This window comes from Oncorhynchus clarkii, chromosome 5, assembly GCF_045791955.1.
Source record: "Oncorhynchus clarkii lewisi isolate Uvic-CL-2024 chromosome 5, UVic_Ocla_1.0, whole genome shotgun sequence".
Lineage (NCBI taxonomy): Eukaryota > Metazoa > Chordata > Actinopteri > Salmoniformes > Salmonidae > Oncorhynchus > Oncorhynchus clarkii.
In genome coordinates, this window is record NC_092151.1 from 10468909 (window position 1) to 10495733 (window position 26825).

The following is a 26825-nucleotide window of genomic DNA, read 5'->3' on the forward strand; positions in this document are numbered from 1 at the left end:
TCTGGAATCAGTGACTGGATTACAGGACCATAGTCTCAGTACCTCGGAGTCGGATTTCCCTGTTTGGGTCCTGCGGGAGGACAGTCCTCGGACAATGATGAACAAGGACAATCAACAGCCACTAGCGGGGACACCAACCACTGCCACCAACCCAGCACCCCCCTCTCAAGCTTATTCTGCAGCACCACGAGTAAGCTTCCTGCACCCAGCAGAAGGATCCGTGCCCGACATCCACGGGCCCAAGGCCACTGAGATGGAGATGGACAAGCCAAGCCAGAAGCCTTTCCACCAGGCCCCGGCCCCAGCCCCAGCACCTACCCAACCCAACGTGGCTCCCAGACCCCATTGCCCCAGCAGCACTAACAGTTGGGTTAGCAGTGCAAAGCAGAAGGAGGCTGGTGAGAAGCCAAGAGGTCCACAGAGTGGTTCACAAGTGTTCCTTAGAAGTCCAGAAGAGCGCAAGACCTTTCTGTATGCAGTCAAGGAGAGGTCCTCAAAGGTACCTGGAGACACGTACAGGAACGCAGTGACAAGGAGTCTCTCCACATCTATAGCTGTCACTCAACCCAGTGTTGTGACCTCACCGGCTTCTTCTTCAGAGCCTTCTGTGGTGAGCTCAGCTATGTCAAAACCCACAGTCTCAACAGTTGCTGCTCCATCCTCTGTGATCAGTGCTGCTCGTCCCTCCATGATAAAGCCTGTTCCAGCTCAGAAGGTGAGTTGCTGTTTAGGTTCTGTGTGTGCAGAGATGTGCTGCTACTGAAAGTGTATCTGATGGATGATCCAGTTGCATGTACAGTTGATGACTTGATGAGATGTTGTGGCTTCACATCCTTGATTGTTCCGTAATTACAGTACAGTATACTGTTTGCATTTGTGTCCTTAGGCTACTACATAAGTATGTGATTTTTACGATCAACATTACATTGATAATTCCCAAGAAGAGCATTTGTGATTTTGAGCACTGGGATTATACCAAAACTAACCATCCAGGGCCCTAATGTACAGTAGATTAAACTAACCAGTCAGGGATAAATATAAAGTCGATTTGAGATGTTAAAGTGTTCTTGGTAGTGTAGACATAAAACCAGCCAATCAACTTCCATGAGACATGAGTCATGACAACGTAAGACGAATAATACTCTCTATAGCTCCACACCCAGATGGAATGATAGCTAGTAGGTATCCGGGGCTTGTCTGTCATTCCTCAGACTAAATGGCCTAGAAAGACATATCATCTTTTCAAGAGATAACCCACCGGTCTCTGAAGTCCTCTGGACAATAATCACAAACAGCCCATGGAGCAGTCCTGTATTTTAGCCTCTTGAAATTGGTATTTATAACAAACAGTTCCGCAGTGTCATTACAGTGTAATTACTGAAGAGACAGATTTCACACACATCTCCTGGTTGTCTGTGTCCACACTAATGAAGTAATGAGATTATTAGTATTTAGGTGGGTTAAGCCCACCAGTATCCTCTGTCTAACCTTAACCCTCTGTAAATAAATCCAACTCCACTTGTTCTTGTAGGCCTCTCCATGCTACTGTGGTAAACTGAACATCGCGGTCTGTATTCACAAAGTGTTTCAGAGTAGGAGTGCTGATCTAGGATCAGGTCAGCACTCTTATTTGTTATGATTTGAAGGGCAAAACCAATTATGTGTTGCTTTGTGTATATAGGCCATGGTCGTCTTTGACACCATTGGGATGCCATAGTATTATTATAGGAAAACCTTCAAAATAAGATTGAGGTGAGGGGGGTGTGGGTGAATGGCTCAACCTGGAATTGGATCACCCCCTAGTGTTGGATTTTCAAATATTGTACTGGAAAATAGGAATACTGCTTTATTTGCTATGCTTTATGAATTATTTGCAGAGAGGATTAAACAATATTATTCCACGAATCCCGCAAATTAATCCTGCGCTGTCAAATATATGATTAACAATGTCCTTTCTCTCTTAACACTCTGATCAGATATGGCAGTCTGTGATCTAAATATCCATGCATTTGCAATGAGGAACACGTCTATATTTACATAAATGCAGTGTACAGCAATGCAGTGTACAGCGGGGTGGATTCCTGCTTACAGACATCAACAATAATATCATTCAAATCTGCCACATTGGAAAGAGACAAGTCTTTTACAGCTAAATTTTCTGCAATTCTAGACATTTTGCCATGGGGTGGAGAGATGTTTGCAGTTTTAAAGCTAATTTCCTGCAATTCTACACATTTTGTAAGGACTCATGTCATGTTAATTTGATATCTGAGTGAGAATGACTAACAAAATCAATGGGGGGCCCTTTGAGATCAGGGCCCCTGGGTACGTGGCCTGCGGGCCCAGTCGGTATTCGGCAATGATTACTACAAGTTTATAGCTGGCTAGACTAATTACCAAACAAAAAATTGATGACATGGCTAATGGAGTAACTGTCAGTGACTGATATAACATGGAAAAAAACTGCTGATGCACATCCAAATTTTGTAATTGCATCTAGTGTGTTCTACTAAATAACAATTTGGGTTGGGGGGCCCTTACCGGCCGGGGGCCCTAAGCACAAGTTTAAGCCTGAACCCAGCCCTGACCACCCAGGAAATTATGCTACAGAGTATTTGTTTTCTTTAAGAATCAGACAGGAAAAACTGTTTTTTTCCACTTATGTTCTTGCTTAAAACAGCAAAATCATAATCCCCATTTCTGTGGGCTTGTGCACGTCTGTGCCACTCATCCCGTAGTTTGTTTTCTGTCTTGATGTTTGGGAAGTCTAACACTTTGCAGTAAATGTCTATTTAAGGATTACATGTGGTGATGTAAAAATACAGACATTTTTGAAAGATATACATAATAATGGTGTTTAGTCTGCCTGTGCCCCTAGAGACCAGTAATAGAAGAGAGTGGTGAAAAAGTACTGTATCAAATAAATGTACATGCCACAGAACATAAACCCTGCATGTATAGGCCGACTGCCACATGGAGCTTTGCACTAACTCTATTCATTTTGTACCATACATTTCTTGCCAATCATTATCTGAGAGGTATCATGGGCTGTGTTTTTTGTTGTTATCTGTACAAATCAGGTTATTTTTCGGTTGAGATTTTCAGGTTTTTGTAAAACGTGTGTAATATGGATTCGTTTCCAATTGTATTAGTGAATGTACAGGATATACATGGTACTGTCCAATGAAATTCTTACTTGGAGATTCATTTTAGACAATGCAACAACAATAAGAAATAATAACAAATAAGAATACGAACATAAAGTAAATGTCTCAGTAGAATATAATACACAGGAAGGCACAATTTATAGTCATGCTGTACATACACGCTTGGCGATTGGCAACACCGCTTAAACCAAATTTAAATCGTTTCTCATGAATGAGGGAAATTGTCGTCTCAGAATTTCTGAACTAGCAGCATGGGTTCCAGATAATAGTTTAGCCATAGTCATGATAGCCTATCATCACGGGGAAAACAACTTTCATAAGCACAAGGTAGCCTACATAAATACAGCATGCATGACTGAAATTCTCTATTCTAAAATTATTGCAAATGTATGATGGATAGATAGTTCATGAACAGGTTTTCATGCTGCCAGTCAGTTTAATCTTTGGATAAGAGCTTCATTATTTTCCTTTCTCGATGTCCTGTATCTGCCACAGGATAATCTACCCTCGTTAGATCAGGAATAGTATGAACTACGAAGCGATTTCAGATGGGAACGTACCATGTGTGACCATATTTGAGGGGAAGGCTGGAAAGCGTAACAAAAGTCAATAGATAAACACCGAGGGCAAAGTGTAGCAGATAGGAAGCGGGAGTAGGACGTCGGATCAAGAAAATGCTTTGCACACAGATGGAATAAATCAATCGTTGGTAAGTAAATGCATTGTTAACTACCCGAAGAACAAACTTTTCGAGTCAACAATGGCTGGTTATTGAATTCAGAAGGATGCTGGAGCTGGCTGAAGTCGATTTCGTGGTTAGCTCGCTGGCTAGCTAGCTACAGTACAGTAGTTCGTGGGGTTTCGAGTTCCTCCAGTCATCCATTCCCAGCCAGACGGATTCTGCTCCTTGGATTGAGGGCTGCAAGTAGACGTTACGAGTAGTGCAAACCACGTCCTGCATGTTAGGAAAACGGGTCAGCTTTCTTCGGAGGACAGAACTGTTTGATGCGTTTGTAGCATAAGTCAATATTGGCTAGTTTTATATACTGAGAAATGGTGGTGGTGGGGATTTCAGTCAGTCAAGGGATATGAAGTGAACAACTGTCAGAACAGCTTGCCAGCTCCTTCGCGAAGAGTGATCACAAAACATTGGGGATATGGACGAGAGTGATGATGGGGTAAGGTGCTTATAGCAGTAACGGCAAACTGGCTAAAATAAATTCCATAATGTGTTGTTGTTGTTGTTTTTTTTATAGCTAGTTACCTAGCCAGCTCAGAATATAACGATCATTTGGCTTGTTGGCTAGCACATTGTCAGCTGTGATTGCTACTGTTAGCTGTTGTCCCTGGCAGTTGATAGCATCATGCTATCTATCTAACTGTCATATCACACCATAGCAAGCATAGTGACAAATATTTTTTTAAATATTTTTTTTCCTAACGTCTTATGTTTGCCACTAACGTTATATCAGTAAGAATATGTAACGATAGCCAAGACATTTTGAAATGTGTGGCTTGCTGTGGTGCTGGATAAGTATCAAGTGGAAGCTCTTTGTTGTCAGGAAGCCCCTTCAATTCACCATATTCTAATGTTATGGATAAAATGAAAAGTGCTGGCTAACTAGCTAACAGTTAGACCATTGAAGAGGCTAGATTTTGTTGTTTGTAATTCATGATCAAAGCCTAGTTTTCACTCTTCACTAAATCAACTTGCTCTTTATTTTTGTAAATTTTGTGAAATAAACCATTTTTACTAGTAGCTACATTATTTACAGTAACTGAGTTGCTCGTTCAGTTTTCAACACTGTAGTCATTGTAACGTTATTTTGAAGGTAGATTCAACTAGCCAAGGGGTTTAACATAACAAGGATGCTCCTATAATATGAAATTTAAATTGGCTGTGCTTGCTTGGATTAATCCTTGGATCAGATTCAAATCTGGGGTAGAGCCCCAACAGTGTTTTCCCCTCAGCAAATGTTTCCACTTCAGTATTTTCCCCTCATTCGCTCTTCCATTTCAGGAGCTTTAGCTAGAAGTGGGGTCTGCCTGAACTAATTCTTCACTTTGTACAGTTGTCCTCTGTTTGGATGTGATTATGTTAATGTCATTGGGAAGGCTTGGAGTGGTCCAGCAGTCTTACTGGCATTGTAAAATGAATTGCCAAGAGAGCAGTGCATTTAGCAGCAATGGCTTCGTTCGTAAACTGTTTGATTGACTGAGTACAGGATTGAAAAATCGGCAGTGTTTCTTTCTCTTGCTTTCTTACACAGTCAGGATTTGTCATAAATTTACCTTAGTGAGAAGATAGATCACATGGTTAAATTCAAGGGGCTCAATATGTTACCTATTGTCCAATACACATCTTACAGTTCATCCCATACACGGTGCAGTTGATCCACTTGGCCTTTGTATGACAGAACATTAGAGATGCATGCATCTCACAGTCCCTTAACTGGCTGTCAGAGACAATTTCCCTCCTAAGTATTTTCACTACTTATGAGGATGACCTGGTTCTACCACATCATAGCACAGTTCTGAAAGACAGTCTTTATTGTATTGCTACATAAGCCTTCAATGGCCCTGAGTCAGGATGGGCCAGAAGTCTATCCTGTGTGCAATAGGAATGCCTGTAACCTGTCATTAAGAGCACACTTCCTTCACTGTTCCAGAAAATGTTAATGACGACATAGGATTTTTACGGTGTTCCCCGCTTACACTCAGTAGAGAGATTTCTGCCACCTCCGGTAGGTGTCCCGTGTTTGTCTGGGATTCTGTCTCCCCCTGTTCACCTGACACTTGGCCTGGTCTGACATGGGAGTGGCTGCATATGGTGTTGACTGGCCTGACAGCTGTGAAGGATGCATTGTTTCCTTAGGGGAGAGACAGAAACAAAGCATTATGCTAAGAGCCAGAAGGGAGCTGGGAATTGGCTAGTCTTTGTACAGGAGTAAGGCTATCATAAAAAGTGGCTTGATCAACATCAAATAATAATTTAAATGATTCTACATTTGTCCTGTTATCAGGTGAATTAAAATCAGTGAGCATATAAGATCATTATTGCTTTCATTTGGTTGACTTCCTCCCTGCAAACCTACTCTTTAGCTCATTTCTATTAGAAGTGCCTCCTAACCCAGCTCCTTCTCCCATAACCCATACAGCACAGATTTTGGGCAAACACTCTTGTCTTTTTTTTTTTACAGGCAAACAAGGAATAGTTTTTTCCTCGGCTAATGTGAATAGTGAGAGTTTTGTGTCTTCTTGGACAGACCTTCCTTTACTTCCATGAGTCAAGCTAAACCCAATGACACATGGGGTTCTGTTTTCCATTAATAAAGTGTGCATGCATTGCAAACCTCCAAAAATGAGGTCTTGTTGCAAAACATGACTTGATTTGGTACATAATTTAAAAGTGTTTGGAATCTTTCTGGTGTTTTTTCTCTCTCATTATGCATTGGCAAATGTAATTCACTAATGCCGTGTAGCCTATCTATTCTATTGTATCTAAGGTCTCCAGATGCACAATCATTGTTATTGAAATCCTGTAACAGGACTTTTCCGGAACAGAAATGTGATAAGGAAATGTAAAAGCAGTCTTGCCCTTGCAGAACGCCGCACTAACTAGATCATGTCTAATTCACAAGCTCCCTCCCTATAAGGAGTCTGCTTCTTCCTATAAGTAGTGCCCTACATGGAAGCCCCCATTTCACCTCATTAACAGATGTTATTATCACCTCTTAAATGGTATTACCCTTCAGGGTTCATATCCAGTCTATCCTGTTTGACTGATAGGTCATATGACAATCCCACTAACTAACATCCAGTGATCTGTAAAGGAATACAACTGCATCACCAACCCCATTTATATGCATGTTATAGGCCTACATCTTTGGGTCAAATGTATTGGATTTTTAAACTCAGTTTAAAAGCATTTCGCTGAAGAGAGTGCAGGTATGAAGCCCTGTGTCAAGTGACTGAGGTGTCTGGCACCTGATATAAATAAGAGATTTGGCAAGAAGCTGCTCTAAAGGAAGCTCTTTTGTCCTATTTATCAAATGCTCATGAAAGATCCAAAAGTGGATTATACCGGAAGATTCATGAGATTCACTTTAGTTGTAATTTATGGCTGACTCTGCACTACAGATTTACAAAGCCTATTTACAAACAGAACAGAGAGAAATACAAAAAAAAACGGATTGTACTCGAAGTAGGTTAGATGAGCATTTTTAGGCATATGACATTACTGGTCTGGAATAATAAGCCTAACATATTTTGCTTTGATAAAAGCATATTTTTGCCTCCATTTCTTGTTACTTGTATTACTCTCTTCTAAGTCTTCAGTCCAATGGTGTACTTACTATGTACCATTTCATACACTCACAGGACCAGGTTGTGAACACACACATTAGTTCTGTAATAATTAGTACTTTTGCACCTTGTCCATTACATGGTGACACAGAAACACAGCCACAACAGATCACAGGTAGACATGCTGCTCAGCTTTTAGCTGTAATGTTTGCCCATGGCAGAGCCACTGTGGCCCAGCCTTATTATGGCATTGTAAAAATGACAGGGAAAACGTATTTTGTCATCACCCTCGAATGACTGAGGATTGGTCAGTGTGTTCATTTGAGTAGCATGTCATCTTATGCAACTTCTCAAAAGCAGATTTTCTTCACCTTTAGCCTATCTGCTGTCCTGGCTTGATATTGTCTGGGACATTACTCTCCCTTTAGAGAGTTAAAGTTCTCTAGGAGTCTATGTGGGCCGTGCCTGTGTCATAACGGAAAAGCTGACCTGTAGGTTAGGCGCTCCAAACGCAGTGAACCAAATGTGCAGCTGCGTGTTCCGAGCCATCTGCACTTTTGAATTTTCTTTGAACCTCCAAAAACATTTTCCGACCCTAGATGGATCGGAGCACGGTCGTCCCACAGCCTTTTGGATTGACAAATACTTACTAACCATAAAATACACAGCGGCTGTATTGTTTCTGACCGTGTTTACTACTCTAGTAGCGAAGACTTGCTCTTTATGTGTGTACTGTCAAAGTTTACAATAACTTTAGAATGCTCGGGTTTGTCCCCCAAACACTATCCCTGATCTCTGCACACTGTATGACAGAAGTTAAGAGGGTTGAAAACCTTTTCATTGACTAAGAGGAGCTTCTCAAATTCAGGAGATGCAGGTAGGCCAATCTATTTTCACTTATGTAGCGTTCTGTATTTTTGTGTTCACCTACATATGGTTGGTCTTTTTCTCTCCTTATCAGTACAGCAGAACAGTTGCACCATTATTCAACAACTGTTCCTCAGTCAGTTTGAGTTAGTGTACCATTTGATAACATTGGAAATAATGTCAAGAAGCATTTTTTTGATCGTTTGGAATAAGATGTTTTTTTTGTGGACTGGGTAGGGTATGGAAGTCCCCCAGAAACGTGTCAGTCTGCAAGTCCTTGAAAAGAAAAAGCCCAACCTTTTTCTGTGCTTGTTTACACAAGTCTCACACATGCTGAGTTCTGGAAGCACTATACCTAGTTCTACAGCCGAGCACATCTTTCACAGTCAAAGTAATGATATCCTGTTTGAGATGTGCCGCTACGTCTTTTACCCAGATGTAAGTTTGGCTCAGATATTGAGCTAGCAAAATGCAATACATCCTACACTCTAATGTCCTGTCCTGGGATGAGGCAAATTTGAACCAAAAAATGAACCTCATTTTCTCATTTTGTCAAACATAAACGGTTTCATTTGACTAATTCCCCAAAACATTGTGATGGATTTGCAATGTTTTATTATCCTGAATCACGCTGATCTTTTGTCATTCATTTCCATCAGATTTAGGCAGGTCATAGGCAGGTCATTCACTGTATATAGACTTTTTCTATTGTGTTATTGACTGTATGTTTGTTTATTCCATGTGTAACTCTGTTTGTGTCACACTGCTTTGCTTTATCTTGGCCAGGTTGCAGTTGTAAATGAGAACTTGTTCTCAACTGGCCTACCTGGTGAAATAAGACATTTCAGCTCAGATGTGGATCTAGTTTAGATGTTCTCTTTTCAAATGTAGTTTGATGCCTTTGAGGACGAAACATTGCCAGATTGGTTACGGGCAATTCCAAGTAAACAGAATTATGCTGAGATTCGCTTTAAAATTCTCAGTTTTAAAATGTATGCTGAACAAAAAACATTGATTTAAAATACATTTAAAAAAATGACTGCAAAGTTTGGTAACAGTATTAAGATAAAATCTCCCTCCATTTTATTCTGTTACCAAACTTTATATCTGCACAGTTCTTCAGATTTTTCACTTTAAAATCTATACCAAACAAAACATTGATTTCAAAGTTGAACAAAACACAGAACTCTATGCACAATGACTACTGTGCAGATGCAGAGTTTGGTAACAGAATAAAACTGAGATTTTACTGTAATTAATTTTTACCAAACTTTGAAAATTAATGTTTTTTTAGTGAAAATCTAGGTCTCAGTGTAATTCTGTTACCATGAAATTGCCCTTACCAGAGAGTGACTTTACTGTAGCACAGGCGGTGAATTTCTGAACCCTCTGGAGTATGATAACTCTTAGCTCGAGTTCTTGAGCTCCAGTGTTTTCTAGGACCTTGATGTGACACTGCTCTGGCTCCTGTGGGAAAGGACAATGTGCTGAGTTATGGTGCCTCCCTGGAGTGTAAAGAATAGACTAATGTAAAGTCCCAAATGGCACCATATTCCCCATCTAGTGCACTACTTTTGACCAGGGCCCATATTCCCATATAGTGCACTACTTTTGACCAGGACCCAATGTATGAGTCCTGGTCAAAAGTAGTTTACTAGATAGGGAATAGTGTGCCATTTGGAATATAGACAAGAGATCATCGTGACCTTATTAATGGGAAGCTGATTGACAGCTCACCTCCCATGACTATGTGGAAGTCAACTCTATTAATTACCCGAAGCATTAAACAAACTAGTGAATTATGATCTGGCCTTCACCCTCCAATGAGATTCCCAGCTGTTGCTAAGCGAAATAATTTAGTCCATCTGGGCAGATTTAGTAGAGTAGCCTATCTAGGCTAACCAGAGTGTTTTTTTGTTGTTGTTGCTGTACGAAATGTTTTCTGTGAAAAACACTGCCATAGTGTCTTTCACAAAATGATGGAATTTTGTTAATTTTCTAGGCTTTGTTCACCTTGATCAACACAACAGTTCTCATGAATGTCATAACAGTTCCAAAAGATGGTCTCTGTCTAACCAACCACCTCATTTGAATAGCATAAATTCTGTTATTGCAGTCAACATGATACCTTTTTAGTTTGTGTGGGCATTGAGTCTTCAATATTGGCCTATCGATTGTTCATTTTAAGCAATGTCTAATTACAAGAGAGTTGGGGGGGGGGGGGGGGGGGGGCTGCAAAAAACAACACTTTTCTGGTAAAAAAAAAAAGGGTCTGCATTCTCACGTCTCACATTGGCAGCCATGGCAACAACAGCTTTCCCACAGAGAGCTAAGTTCACTTCAAAGTTCCTTCTACAATTTAACCTCTCAATTTAGATTGGAATGTAATTTACAAGGTCATTTTACTTTGGAAGTTGTTATTTAGTCTATGTAGGAATTGTAATCAATCATTCAGATTAAGCTAGTGTTCATATTAGCCTACTAGTGTAGGTTATTGACTATTTCTCAATAATGATCTCACTGTGTTTTTGTGGCCCATCTATATTGTTTTCCCACTCTTCCTTCCCCTTTTGTGCTCGTTGATGGATGCTGGCGTAATTCTAGTTTTAGTTGCCTGTCATTTGATCTGCAGAGCTTAATTCTTGTAATGGTCATGGCACTAAGCTTTGGAATGGTTTCAGATGTGGATTTCATTGAATCAGAGTGCCTTTCTCCTGTTGAGTCATCTTGAATGAACGTCATGCAATCACTGTTGCAGACTTTAGCAGAACTAGGACTATTAATTGTATGGCTGTTGGGAATGTTGGCTAATGAAATACTTTACTGAGCCTTTGCTAAGGTTCAACAGAATTCACTAGCCTTACTTGGATTGAGAGAGCCAAATGCTTCACGTACATTAGATGGATCTTTCCTATGTGAACCTTTGACCTCCTCGGCACTTAGGCAGTAGCTTAAGCGTCTTTTGAGATCATGGCAGGTGAGTAGCTGCTCTGATACATGAGACGACTTTCTGATGGCATTGGCGGCCTGGCAGGCAGACATCACGATCTAGAGACACATCACTGTAAGCTGTTTTTAAGAGAGGCTCTGACTTTCAGAACATGGACTGCTTGAGCTTTTATTGAGAATGCTGTGTGGCATGTTCTTATCTATAACACAGATAGTTTAGGATAATGTAGGCCTGAACTCTACTCCTGTATCACATTTAGCTTTACCCTTTAGCACTGTCTTTGGTCTTAAAAAAAAGTCAGATTGTTTTAGAATTCTCCAACTTTGTCAATGTTTGATTAGATTAGATCAGTGGTTCCCAAATTGTGGGGCCTCTAGGGGTCGGGGGGGGGTCTGGCTATTGTTTTGTAAACTGTATTTATAACTTGGCAGAAATGTCCAGATCAACTATCCCATGTCAGGTTTTTTTTAGCCCATAGATTTTGTAGTACACATTAGACATGGCAAAATGTATGGAATTGTAAGAAAATTAGCTTTTAAAACTGCAAAATGTTCTCTGCACCCAATGATAAATGTGTAGAATTACAGAAAATAAGCTTTAAACCCGGGTAAAATGTTTTCCCTTCCAACAAGAGGTGCACGGCATTTTCCCCAATGCTGGAAGTGGGGGCCTAAGTGAAGAGTTTTGGAACCCCCTGGGCTAGGTTACGCTGTTTCAAGATTTTTTTCATTTGTAATAATGTTATGGTTTTATGTTACAAACTCATGTTAGTTTTACCCTTATGCTCACAGAGATTTTACCAATGAGTGTTCCCTGCTTTGAAAGAGACATGGCGGTAAGTGGCTGATGGTACTCTGTACGTTATAATCAATCAGAGATGTTGCTGTTAAAATCAATACATCAAACTAAAGCAACCGGAAATGATTTTGGTCGTTTATAATCAGAAACGATATCAAGATCTGAAGTTGATTCGTAGAGCATGGTCAAGGGAAATGCCTTTGAAAACATGGCCAGATGGTTAAATAGCGGTAGGTCTACTGTCAAGGTGATGTGATTAGCCTCAATCTGATTTTGGTTTCAAAACACCCAGTTGAAATGAACTCTGTTTTACTGTCCAATCAATGGCCACTGGTGGAGAGAGATCTCAATGATTTATGAATGATAATGCTTACTTATCAGAGAATCATCTTGCCTACGGTAAATACATGTTCTTGTTTATTCTTGCAGGCTGAAACGTTTGTTTGGGTTAACAGCTCGTCTTCACACGCTCAAAGTGTTGCGAAGGCCAAGTACCAGTTTCTCTTTGGAAAAGGAGACGAGACCAGCTCTACTGAAAGCGGTATGGCACCTTTCATATAATCTACCCCACATGATACTTCACAACAGTATGATGTTATGCTGTTTGCTGTAGCTATGGCTACACTTGGCATTAGGCCTGGGACATTATCCTTTTTGTTTTTATTTTTAATTGTTCATTTAATAACAACCATGAAATGTGTCACAGTTGGACCCCTGCATTTTGCTGAAAAGTGTTCTTGAAATCCACTAAAAATACAGACTAATCCTGGTCTATTAATCATTCATTATCAGGCCTAATGCATACATTATTTTACTGGCTAATATGAATAATTCTAAATGATTAGTGCAGGACTGCCCAATTACAGTACTTAGCTATTTATAGTGCACTGTAAGAACCATACTGTGAAAGTTATAGGAAGCTCCTATATCAACCAGATATTGATGAATCGGCCCAACAAGCCAATTTCTCTACAGAAAGAGGCTGTAGAAGTTGAGCCTTTGCTTTCACTGCCTTTTAGCCATGAGTTGAACAGAGCCTACTTTCCCAAAGTGCAATGAATAATTTTGGGGAACTGTAGTAGGGCCTATATAAACAAACCATTTTTCAAAGCAAGCCCATGAACAGTAGTTAAGTGCTGTGTCAAACATTCCCAGAAACTAGAGATGAATAAGTACTGTATGTGTTTCTATCGTTCCATTTAGTGTGAACATTAGCCTGTTTGCTGAGGTAATGCTACATCTGCACAGGGAAGACTTCCTCTTTTTTTATTACCTGTCAAGAGCCAGTCCGCTAAGAGGTCTCAGCCCTGACTGGTTACCCAGGCTATTTAGCAGGAGCTTAAAAGGTCATTAGTAGTCCACAGGGATTTGCAAACATCCTCTAGACATCTCCCAAGTGATGCTGCAAAGTCATGACTTAGTGCGATCACTTTCACTCTGTCCACTATCCTATCCTTCTCTACAGGGGTCACACAACTGGTGATCCTCAGCCTCCCTTGTCAACTAGACATTATATACAACTGTTGTATAAGATACGCTGTCTGTGTCCAAAATGGTATATAAAGTGCACTACTATAGGGCCCATAGGGCTTTGTTCTAAAGTAGTGCACTATGCCTGACGCAGCCTCTGTTCTGACGCAACACCAGTCTAAAGGTCTATTGTTTTAACTCCCTGTGTCACCCAAGTCATAAGTTATTTTGATGGCAGAAATCTAATTTAGCATAATAATAATAAATCCCCATGAAAATCCATACGTTTAATCTAGAGATTTTGTTTTGGATGCGTCTCAGTCCACCTCATCGGCCTATGTCGAACTTCTGCATTTGCGGTGAAAGGGGACAGAGCTAGAGCGGTGTTTATCAGACCATGAGACATCCTGAAAATCGGTCTTCACACACAACTGGAGTCGGTACAACTAATCTGCCAACTTCAGTCTGTAGCGTCCAGACAGTTTGGGATACACACTAATATGACCCCTCTGTGGAAAGGTGAGACTCTCTAGGTTGCCCACAGGCCTCACAAGACTCGCCTGAAGGTCCCCGGGGCCAGTTGGAAAAAAATGAATGGAATTACAGTATATATGGAGATTGTTTAGTGCCAAAAATAAGGAGTTAAATACCTGTCCAAAAAAATAACAAATGCTTCCTGATCTTTCTTATACGCTCAGATATAGGACAGAAACCTCAGAACAAACTTCCCTTTGGAACTGTTGTTCCATGTAGGGAATCTTTTATTCATTGCGTTTGTATGGGCTAATGACAGTAAGGCCAAAAACAATTCCATATGGCTTAGTAGAACCCCGCGGCTTGGACAGAGCTTAGACTCTTATGGGTTAAGAGACATGGCCATGAATCTCTCATGCTATGTCAGTCACTCTCCAGTAGAAACAGATATTGATACAGTAAAAACAAGGAAATGCTGCCATCTAGTGTAATCGTGTTCTTGACATAACGTCTTCTATGACGAGGACATACAGTAACTGGAGACAGAGATTAGGGTCTTGTTAAGTAGGCAGGACATGGAAGAAAACGCTCTGAAATGGAGTGGTACGATCTGAAAAGGAACGATTGCTTTCTTTTACCGTAGCAAAACGGTGTGCCCTAATAAACACAACCGCGTTGAACTCATTGTGTTGGTTTCAAGTATGGGCCTATTAGCCTAAACAGGGCGGAGCAGGTTGCACATTATGTTTTTACTTTTAAGCTACCTCCTGTTCATCCAGTTCTGTTCTGGGTTTCATTAGCCTACATGCTAATGATGCCGTACCTTTGATGGTATTCACTATGTATCACTGTGACAATAGACCTCTTACTTGACCTCATCCACTCCACCGTTCATGTCAAATTAAACTGGATAATTGTATTAATTGACACAGCTGTCTCGTCCAACTCTTCGTGAACAGGTTCAACAAGAGGACAGAGCGAAATACTCCAGGATAAAAACCCTTAGGTGTATTTTGTTAATTTAGTAATTATACATTCTCCCTACATGGCTCAAAGCAGCTTAAAGCTGTTCAATATTTAACTAGATACTAAGGTATTCAATAGAAAAAAAGACACCTGCTGTTTTGGCAAAATTGTATCCATCACACTCGGCTAATTTGAAATAAATGTTTGTGAATACATGTGAACTGAGCATGCTGAGCTTTGGTCCACTGTCTGAAGCCGTTTGCCGGCCAGTGAAAGGGACATCTGCGTGTGAAGGGACGAAATAAAGAAAAGGAACCAGCAGTATTAGTTTGGATTCATCCCAGCCCTTCCTTGGCACCTCCTAGCCCTTCTCCTTTCATGAAGTGGACACAGTGCCGTAGTGTTCAGACTACAAGGCTTTTTCAGAATTAGTCCAAGAGAGATATTTATCTTACACCGAGAGGAAATACACATAGTTTCACATGCTAAATCAATATAATCTATCTAATGATGGTGATAGCGATGATAAGTAACAATTGATATATTTTTAAAGTGCACATGTGACATTTGTATTGATCTATTTATCTTGTAGTATTTGACATCTCATTTTCTCCGTTTCAGCATCAACCTCTCACGTCTTAGCGGACGAGGGGAGTAGTAGCACCAGTCTAGACGTCTGTCTCCAGGACGATGACATCGATGAAACCTCGCTGTTCCTGGAGATCGACCGTGAGCTGGCCAACCTGCTGAGCGGCCTCAGCGCCAGGAGCCAGAATGCTCCAGCCGCCCACGCCCAACCTGAGGACAGCCTACACCCAGCGGACAGTAGTGAACAGCAGAGCGCAGCCATCATGATCCCCTGTAGCGGTCAAAACGGGGCCTCGCAGGATGTGGCCAGCCGGACCTCAGAGAGAAACGGTGAGGGGGAGGAGACCAATGTGGACCTGGACATGTCTGGCCTGGGCATTGTTCCACCGGGAGACCCACTCCTCTCGCCCACCTTCCTCCTGGACTCGTGGACGGAGGCGCTGCTGAAAGATACGGCTTCCCTGAGCTCCGCGGCCCAGAAGGCCTTGGGCGTCTCCACCGTGGCGGCCGAGGTAAACGGAGACTTCAGGAATGCGCCCGCTGCGAACTGCCAAGAAAAAACAAGTGCTGGCCTAACAGCTGCTGCATTCACATCTGGGCCATGCTCAGGGGTGGGTGAGGTACCCGTGGTGGACCAGTCTGAACCTACCAGGAGGGGTTCAGAGGCAGCGACCGAGCCTGCCGGAGGGGGGCTGCTCCTGGACGAGGAGTCCCTGGAGGAGTCCAGTAAAATCCTGGCCGAGATCCCAGGCATCTTCACCGCCTTCCTAGACGGGGGCCAGCTGAGGGAGAAGCCCCCTAAGAAACTGCGATTTGCGGAGAGCCGGCCAGGGAGCACGACGACGGTGGTGGCGGCGACAGACGTTTGTGGTCAGATGGGACATGAGCGAGGTAGTGAGGACTCGGAGAAGGGACTGGAGGGAGGTAGGAGCTGCAGCAGTCTGAAGGTAGAGAGCTCTGTGGACAGTCTGAGTCCTCTAGAGAGACTCCCCTGCCGGCTGTCCCTGGAGGACGAGGTGTTCCGGGTGCTCCCTGACATATTTCTGCACCAGAGCCCCGATGGAGACGCAGCACGGGAGCCCAGCTCAGATAGGTACGTCACATATTTGCTATATTCCAAATGGCTTCTGACCCATAGCCACTCCTGTGGGTCTGGGGCTGTATTCAGCTTCATTGTTTTCTTTCAATAAATACGGTTATATGGACAGGAAGTAGCTGATCTTAGATCAGCACTCATACTTTGAGACACTTGTTACATACGGCCTCTGAAAGGATTGGACAGTTGTAATTAAGTTTAGTCCAAACCAGAACAGTCCAAAGGCCAGGACGATCCAATCCTCTCAGATCTACCGATGTCCCTAGTCTCTAGTGCAGGGGTCTGAAACGTGTGGCTTTGGTGATCTATAATTTGTCAAAGTAATCCATACACTATAGGCCTAATAGTACTAGAATAAACACATCAAATTAGCTCTACTCACACTTGAACAGCCACAGAAAAGGTTATTTGAAAACCGTTGAAGTTGACCACACCCCTTACTATTCAACACAATTCTGTTTTGTTTGAAATGCAGCCAAGTGCGCCAATGTCTCTCAATTTCTTTTTCTTTACAAAAATTTAAATTGAGGTATTTTGTATGTTTATTGGATAGTGAGCGATAGAGGTGAATAATAGGAGAGAGAGTGTTGAAAACCCATGCTGTCTGCTGTACATCATACATGTGCTACAGGGTGTTGAAAACCCATGCTGTACATCATACATGTGCTACAGGGTGTTGAAAACCCATGCTGTCTGCTGTACATCATACATGTGCTACAGGGTGTTGACCCATGCTGTACATCACATCATACATGTGCTACAGGGTGTTGAAAACCCATGCTGTCTGCTGTACATCATACATGTGCTACAGGGTGTTGAAAACCCATGCTGTACATCATACATGTGCTACAGGGTGTTGAAAACCCATGCTGTCTGCTGTACATCATACATGTGCTACAGGGTGTTGAAAACCCATGCTGTACATCATACATGTGCTACAGGGTGTTGAAAACCCATGCTGTCTGCTGTACATCATACATGTGCTACAGGGTGTTGAAAACCCATGCTGTACATCATACATGTGCTACAGGGTGTTGAAAACCCATGCTGTACATCATACATGTGCTACAGGGTGTTGAAAACCCATGCTGTACATCACACATGTGCTACAGGGTGTTGAAAACCCATGCTGTCTGCTGTACATCATACATGTGCTACAGGGTGTTGAAAACCCATGCTGTCAGCTGTACATTATACATGTGCTACAGGGTGTTGAAAACCCATGCTGTACATCATACATGTGCTACAGGGTGTTGAAAACCCATGCTGTCTGCTGTACATCATACATGTGCTACAGGGTGTTGAAAACCCATGCTGTCAGCTGTACATCATACATGTGCTACAGGGTGTTGAAAACCCATGCTGTCTGATGTACATCATACATGTGCTACAGGGTGTTGAAAACCCATGCTGTACATCATACATGTGCTACAGGGTGTTGAAAACCCATGCTGTCTGATGTACATCATACATGTGCTACAGGGTGTTGAAAACCCATGCTGTACATCATACATGTGCTACAGGGTGTTGAAAACCCATGCTGTCTGCTGTACATCATACATGTGCTACAGGGTGTTGAAAACCCATGCTGTCAGCTGTACATCATACATGTGCTACAGGGTGTTGAAAACCCATGCTGTCAGCTGTACATCATACATGTGCTACAGGGTGTTGAAAACCCATGCTGTCAGCAGTACATCATACATGTGCTACAGGGTGTTGAAAACCCATGCTGTACATCACACATGTGCTACAGGGTGTTGAAAACCCATGCTGTCTGCTGTACATCATACATGTGCTACAGGGTGTTGAAAACCCATGCTGTCACACATTATACATGTGCTACAGGGTGTTGAAAACCCATGCTGTACATCATACATGTGCTACAGGGTGTTGAAAACCCATGCTGTACATCATACATGTGCTACAGGGTGTTGAAAACCCATGCTGTACATCATACATGTGCTACAGGGTGTTGAAAACCCATGCTGTACATCATACATGTGCTACAGGGTGTTGAAAACCCATGCTGTACATCATACATGTGCTACAGGGTGAAAACCCATGCTGTACATCATACATGTGCTACAGGGTGTTGCTGTACATCATACATGTGCTACATGTTGAAAACCCATGCTGTACATCATACATGTGCTACAGGGTGTTGAAAACCCATGCTGTCTGCTGTACATCATACATGTGCTACAGGGTGTTGAAAACCCATGCTGTCAGCTGTACATCATACATGTGCTACAGGGTGTTGAAAACCCATGCTGTCAGCTGTACATCATACATGTGCTACAGGGTGTTGAAAACCCATGCTGTCAGCAGTACATCATACATGTGCTACAGGGTGTTGAAAACCCATGCTGTCAGCTGTACATTATACATGTGCTACAGGGTGTTGAAAACCCATGCTGTACATCATACATGTGCTACAGGGTGTTGAAAACCCATGCTGTACATCATACATGTGCTACAGGGTGTTGAAAACCCATGCTGTCAGCTGTACATCATACATGTGCTACAGGGTGTTGAAAACCCATGCTGTCTGCTGTACATCATACATGTGCTACAGGGTGTTGAAAACCCATGCTGTACATCATACATGCGCTACAGGGTGTTGAAAACCCATGCTGTACATCATACATGTGCTACAGGGTGTTGAAAACCCATGCTGTCTGCTGTACATCATACATGTGCTACAGGGTGTTGAAAACCCATGCTGTCAGCTGTACATCATACATGTGCTACAGGGTGTTGAAAACCCATGCTGTCTGCTGTACATCATACATGTGCTACAGGGTGTTGAAAACCCATGCTGTACATCATACATGTGCTACAGGGTGTTGAAAACCCATGCTGTCAGCTGTACATCATACATGTGCTACAGAGGCAGTGGTTTAGACTGCTAGTCCACCCCAGGCCAAGTCTCATTGACGGGTTAATCTGTGGGGTATTTCCATCGTGGCTCCCAGAGTACTACGTTTTAGTGAACATTTGAAAAAATGAATCTTCCTGTCAACTTGTTTCCCATCCCCCTGCCCTAGGGGCTATTGGGGGCTAGGTGTCTATTTGGAATTCAGCACTTCTCTCCTCAGCTCATCCCCTTGTGACCAATTAGATTGTCATGACTGAAGGCCTGTAAAATAAGATGTCAAACTAAATAGTGTGATTATGATTCACTGTTTATTTTATGGCACTATTTACACTTGATCCCCCACTATGTTTCAATATTTCTAACGTCCCTAGCTTTTTTGTCCTTAGAAAATGTTGAATTCCTTTTAGTTGCTGGATGTTTCCATTACATGGAAACTAGCATTGTCACAGTCCACAGAAATGTGTTGTTTTGTTAGAGTTTCGCTGAGAGGAGGTAGAAAGGTGCAAGGTCTCTGGGTTAATAATGGAATCGTGTGCTTTATAACTTCCTCTGAGAGTTCACCACAGCGGCTATAGGCCTCTACGACAGGGACAGTGCATTTAGCTGAGTTCACCACAGCGGCTATAGGCCTCTACGACAGGGACAGTGTATTTAGCTCTGTTTGAGGAGCAGGAAGTAAGCAGTATGATGTGACCATAAACAGCAGTGGGACCAAAGATGTTATCATGGGGAGTGCCAAGCAAGATGCTGCACTAGTTAACTCGTACAGATACTTTTGAGCATGTGCAGGGGAGTTACACGCTTCCCTCGAGCAACATGATAGCCGCTTGACAACAAATTCTGACGAGATTAGCATCTTGTTTTTTACTCTTCTTGTTTGGGTTGCAAGTTGCCCCGCTTCTTATGGTAGCGTCATATTGCTGAATCTAATCTATTTCTTCTTGGTAGAGGAACAATATCCTAATCCAAGCAATTCAGGCCAGGTTTCAGTACCCTTGTGGAACCAGCCTGATCGCAGCGTTCTCCATTTTGATTCACTTCACTATCACATCAGTCAGGCCTTCCTCCAATAGATTGGCGTTTGGAACGAGTTAGCAAATGACCGGTCCAATCCGCATCCTTTCAGAACCAATGGGTGGGTTTTAGGACAAAATCACAGGTGGCCAAACACTGCTTTGAATTAGGCCGTCCTCTGGTTGGTTGAAGGTGATCCAATTGCAGATGAGGTGGTTTTGAATAATACCTCTCATTAAAGGTAGACTCAGACCATAGAGGATGATAGAGGCCACTAGTGGCCAAAAGGCCGTGTTAGCATGGGCAGTGCCCTTGAGGGCTTCCACAATTTTTAATGTAGTAAACTGGATGGGACTTCCAACTTCATTGACTCATCCCTCCTGGTGACCCTATTGGAGTCATGTTCAACCGGGTCGTCAGGAGGGATCAGCCAATAGTGAAGAAAAATTGACTACTTCAAAATGGAGATGCTATACTAGCGCAGATACAAAGATGAGTCCTCTATCTATCTCTATGTTTCAAAACATATAATTGAGGAGGAATGCCAGATGGATATGTACTGTGAAATATAATGGCTAAGGTTTCCCACAGGCTTGTTTGAATTTCAGTCTTCTTCTGCTAAGTTAAGACTAAGACTTGACTTTTGTCCCCAGTCAAAGTTTCCATGATTGTCTCTGTTTTTCCCCGACTCCCTCAGGAGTACGAAGACCAATGGCAGCAAGGACCCGTCGGATAACCGGGATGGCAAGGAGACATCGGAGAGCCAGGAGGCCACCGACGTCTTCAGCTCGCAGTTCGAGAGCATCCTGGAGTCAGACCGTTTCCGTAGCACCCTTTACAGCAGCCTGGACTCTCTGGATGCCCTATCTTCCTCGGCTGACGACGAGGCGGACTCGGGCTTCACTTTCGACATGCCCCTTACTCCCATGATTCAGCAACGCCTCAAGGAGACGGGCCACTTCGTGGAGTTGTTGCCCGACGCGGGGCGCCAGCGGGAGCGCCAGGAGCTACTCAGCGTCACGACCACGGGGAAGGGCGGGAAAGCCGCCCTGGAAGTGACGTCTTCCTACCTAGAGGAGGTGGTAGCGAGTGGGGACCCCGCTTTCAGCGGCCAATCAGATAAACATTCCAGCGGACCCCTGGCCAATGGGGTGGAGCGGGACCCAAAGGACTGGCTGCACGGCTGCCTGAGGTAGGAAACAATATACTTTATTATTGTGGCTGAATAACAACAGGCTCACTGTACTGTTAGGCCTGTACTCTCATAGAGAATTTGTTATAGGTTGTAGCACTTCTTACACTGGCACTGAACAGAAGGTTCAAGGTGATTTATTCTGCATAAACTTATAGAAAGAGGTGAGTTGTGTGAGGTAAAACAACATGCTTCCTTACATAAGGCAACACAAACTAGTGGCATGGGTTGACAACTAGAAACAACTACATGTCTCAACAACCTGTTCATCTATTTGTCCTTTGACCTCCTCCAGGGACACCAGGTCCTGTAGTTGTAGGTTGGCTGAGTAATGAAAGGAACATATTCCATGCTCTTGTTCTAATGCTCGGGTCTGTTAGTATTAAACAAGATTGAGATCTGAGCTTGTATGTTTTTTTTCATTCCGAGCTAGAAGAAAGGACAAATAAAATGGCCTTATAAATAAGAATGCAGCAGTGTTGCTAGTGATGTCCACCCGGCAGCACTGTAGAGTTCACAATGGTGAGTTAGACGTCTCTGATTTGTGACAAAACTAAGGGCTGCATGATACACAGTCAAGAGCCTTCAGTGAAGAGCTTGAGACTTGCACATACGTAGTACCACCATAGTCAAATACAGATAATCAACTATTTCCTGGCGGCAAAGGAAAAACAAGCTTTGCGTTGGTAATAAAACCCCAATACGCAGCTTGAGTTTCCTGACAAGGTTCTCTACATGGGTGGTGAAGCTCAACTTCTCATCCATCCAAACTCCCAGACATTGGTACATTTTGACTTGCTCTATATAATGTTCTTTCAGGGTGTATATGAGGTTGTGCCTGCGCCAATCTTACCCAGTTCCTGCTTCACAGTGCTTGCCAATCTTACCCTGTTCCTGCTTCACAGTGCCTGTCAATCTTACCCAGTTCCTGCTTCACAGTGCCTGCCAATCTTACCCAGTTCCTGCTTCACAGTGCCTGCCAATCTTACCCAGTTCCTGCTTCACAGTGCCTGCCAATCTTTAAAAAAATATATTTTACCTTTTATTTAACTAGGCAAGTCAGTTAAGAATAAATTCTTATTTTCAATGACGGCCTAGAAACAGTGGGTTAACGCAGAACAACAGATTTGTACCTTGTCAGCTCGGGGGTTTGAACTTGCAACCTTCCGGTTACTAGTCCAACACTAACCACTAGGCTACCCTGCCACCCCGTTCCTGCTTACCCAGTTCCTGCTTCACAATGCCTGGCAATCTTACCCAGTTCCCGCTTCACAGTGCCTGCCAATCTTACCCAGTTCCCGTTTCACAATGCCTGCCAATCTTACCCTGTTCCTGCTTCACAGTGCCTGCCAATCTTACCCAGTTCCTGCTTCACAATGCCTGCCAATCTTACCCAGTTCCTGCTTCACAATGCCTGCCAATCTTACCCAGTTCCTGCTTCACAGTGCCAGCCAATCTTACCCAGTTCCTGCTTCACAATGTCTGCCAATCTTACCCAGTTCCTGTTTTATTACTATGGTAATGCTGCCCTCTGCAGGACACATCCTTCTGTTGCAGTATTCCATGGGGATAATGATGCTAGAGGTCCACTGCCTTGGGTCAAGTTTAAACTCCAATTCAGGAATTGTATGAATCAATATCTCCATTATTCAATCCGGTATCTATGATTACAGTATTGTTTTGATTACAGCCTAGACTATATCTAGTTATGTTTAGATATGAATTCAGCCTAGACTATATCTAGTTATGTTTAGATATGAATTCAGCCTAGACTATATCTAGTTATGTTTTGATATGATTACAGCCTAGACTATATCTAGTTATGTTTAGATATGAATTCAGCCTAGACTATATCTAGTTATGTTTAGATATGAATTCAGCCTAGACTATATCTAGTTATGTTTTGATATGATTACAGCCTAGACTATATCTAGTTATGTTTAGATATGAATTCAGCCTAGACTATATCTAGTTATGTTTTGATATGATTACAGCCTAGACTATATCTAGTTATGTTTAGATATGAATTCAGCCTAGACTATATCTAGTTATGTTTAGATATGAATTCAGCCTAGACTATATCTAGTTATGTTTTGATATGAATTCAGCCTAGGTGTTAAGAAACACGCCTCAGTGTCTCCTAATATACAGACATAGGTAGGTTTTTGCATACTTTCTTCCACTCCAGAGACACTTAAAAGAGCAGTTTGTAAATCCATTACTGTAATAATAGGCTTTTATAATTGGTTTGCAGGAGACATTAGGGTCAGGCCATTAGGGTAATTTATTACATTATTGTTTTAGCACAGTGTACCGTGGACGCAACAAAAACATCTCGAAGGCACAGAATTTAATTTGTACAACCCACCAGCTCAGTTACAATAACTTGCTCTCAGAATCAACATTTAGTCTAGGCTTACTGTACCCCTCCGCGAGTCAAAACATTGTAAACTTTGTTCCTGTACTTTTTTAAAGCTAACAGACAATAAAAAACAGAACTGTAAGAGCACAAATTACATTGGAAACGGCTTTTAGGATTTGAGGTCTGAATTCCTGGGCACATTACTGAGCAGGAGGCATGGAGTCTGCAGACATTTCCTTCCTTTTCCCAACAGAAATGTGAAAGCACACAGTAAATCCTCCTCTGCATGGGTGGGGTGCAGCAGGGGTAAGATGTATGCTCCCTTAGATTATTTTCTTTAAAAAGGAATATACCATTTCAAATAGGGCTGGCACGGTAATTGTATAATCGTGTAACTGCCGATTTTATAGATGAAGATTGTCATGAAAGTAAATGACTGTCATAACTGTTTTTTTGTGTTGAACGAACAGCTGACCAAAGACTCTGGTTGGGCATTTGTGCAGTTTAGTCCATTTCCATGGTAACACAAACTCTTTACAACGTGATGAAACTTGTTGTCGGTGTTGTAGCAAATTAGTCTTCGGTTGCCTAGGAACCACCCCCCCCCCCCTTCCCTGCAGCAGCAGCACATGCCTTCAGGAGAGGAGAAAATAAATAAATAGAAAAATGTACAGTGACCGCGGCCATTTGGCTGACAAAACGTAATCTAAAATTCCATAACCGTCACAGTCCTAAGTTCAAAAGCGTCTCAAGCCAAGTGGTCTGACCCTGCCTCCACATTTGAAAGGAAAGCTTCACCCTGGCTTTGATGTTTATCATCGACCTTTGATAGGAATTGACTCACATCATGTCAAATTGCAAGGATGGATAAGAGTAATGGGTCAAATGAATTGATACAACCATCTACCCTTGAAAAAGGTCAAATGAGCAGTGAATTGTAAATATTTTTTCTTTACACTTGGCAATAATCTATCCTAATTTCGATTCATTCAGAATTTTATCCAATGGCTCTTGCATCCAATTTGTAGTGAGCTTTTTGTAAAATATTTATTCTGAAACACAGCCTATTTAATACAGTGCAGCAATTATATTCCATTTGGGAAAATGAATTTGGCATTCAATCTGTTACGTCACTGCAGTACATCATCAGATGTTAGGTATCTGTGTTGTGAGCAGAGGCTCATACTGTAGCTTACTATTTCCAGCATGTCTCTGCGAAGGCATTTTTTTCTCATTTTACCACCAAGCCAGGTTAGAGGATATTAAGCAGCAGTGTTATTTATAGTCTGAGTAGAACAGCAGACACAAGCCCCGCGGAGCCCCGACTCTCACATTCATATGGTGAAGGACATAAATACCCCCCCCCCCCCCCCACACACACACACACACCCTGCCTACCACCACCCGAGCAGCCAGCACAATCCCACTCCTTCCTTCATTCATGCTTCCGTGAGGAGTGGCCTCAGCACACAGTCAGGGCTCAGGCCCCTTCAGCAGATGGGGAGGGAGGCAGGAAGCAAGGCTCATTTCCAGCTGGATATCACAGGGAGCACCGTGATGGACTAAAGCTCGTGTCCTCTTGCCGGCTCCCTGCCGCACGCATGCAGACATATACACACACACACACACACACATACATACACAGACAGACAGACACACTCCAGCCAGTCGGGCCCAGAGCTTTCGGCTTCAAATGAATAAGCAGAATCGAGGCTTTCTACCTGTGTTGTCCTAGCAGCAGCAGCAGCAGCCGAGGGCAAGAAACAGCAGTGCTCTTGTCTCCATGTAGGTCAAAGCACAGAGCGCTAAGGGACCCGGCCGCCGGTCACATGGCGCAGGCTAAAGCTAAAGAGTTTCATTCTTAGGGACTTTTCTCCTCTTCCTCCTCCCCCTCTTCTCCTGCTGGTGAGGCCGGCTTCCTATGGGCTCCTTTGTATCGGCCTGTTTCTCCCAGCCAGGCCCAGCCGACGCCGCTGATGCAACTGAAAGCGACTCCATCCAGTAAGTGGCGACCTTCAGCAATGCATGACATTCTGCCTTATCGTCATGACGATAAGGCTGCTCCTAGCCTTTCTTTCATAGGCTGTCGGCTGGGAGAATGCAGCCAAGCGGTTTGCTCTCCTCTCCTGCTGTTTAACGTGTGCTGTGTGCTCTGCAGTGTGGCTTGTAGAAACAGTTGCCGATTTACTCCTCTCTCTCTCTCTCTCTCTCTCTCTCTCTCTCTCTCTCTCTCTCTCTCTCTCTCTCTCTCCAGCAAAGGTTGTTAACGGGAGGCTTTGCTTTGCAGTATTAATTTTGTTGTCCTTTTCGCCCTCGCTCTCTCCTTCTCCCAGGAAGTGGGTGGTTCCTGTACCACCAGGAAAGAGAACAGGAGTATGACAAGAATAGTAATGTACTGTTCAATGTCATGCTAATTGCAAAGCCATTTGAGATATTAGGCCCATTTGAATATTTGCTGTCTGGGTTGAGAAAATATAGCCTCTCTGGGCATTTAGGTCAAGTCTGCAACTGTATAAAGTGAAGCCCACTAACTCATCCAGGACCTAAATGCAGAAGGCCATTCAAATGAAAAAAGACATGCCGTTTACTTTGTACACACAAGATAGACAATTGACAGTGGTACATGTATATGTCATATCAGTGACCATTTGAGTTACAAGCAGAAATGGAAAGGACTAATCTCCCATAAGACTTT

The 26825-nt window shown here is 42.7% G+C and overlaps 1 protein-coding gene across 3 annotated transcripts in view; it reads left to right on the forward strand.

Moving 5' to 3' along the window:
* Nucleotides 1-582: 582 nt before the first annotated feature.
* Nucleotides 583-26825, forward strand: part of LOC139408329 (pleckstrin and Sec7 domain containing 3, like) — a 148605-nt gene continuing 122362 nt past the window's right edge. The window contains exons 1-4 of one of the 3 annotated variants that reach the window (XM_071152079.1): nt 583-715; nt 12517-12628; nt 15619-16678; nt 21274-21768. In XM_071152079.1, coding sequence (XP_071008180.1) covers nt 623-715; nt 12517-12628; nt 15619-16678; nt 21274-21768 — 1760 coding nt within the window. In that variant the 5' untranslated portion in view covers nt 583-622. Of the gene's footprint in view, nt 716-3756; nt 3877-12516; nt 12629-15618; nt 16679-21273; nt 21769-26825 lie in introns of those variants that run through there. The other 2 variants (XM_071152080.1, XM_071152081.1) reach the window with 2 other exon arrangements.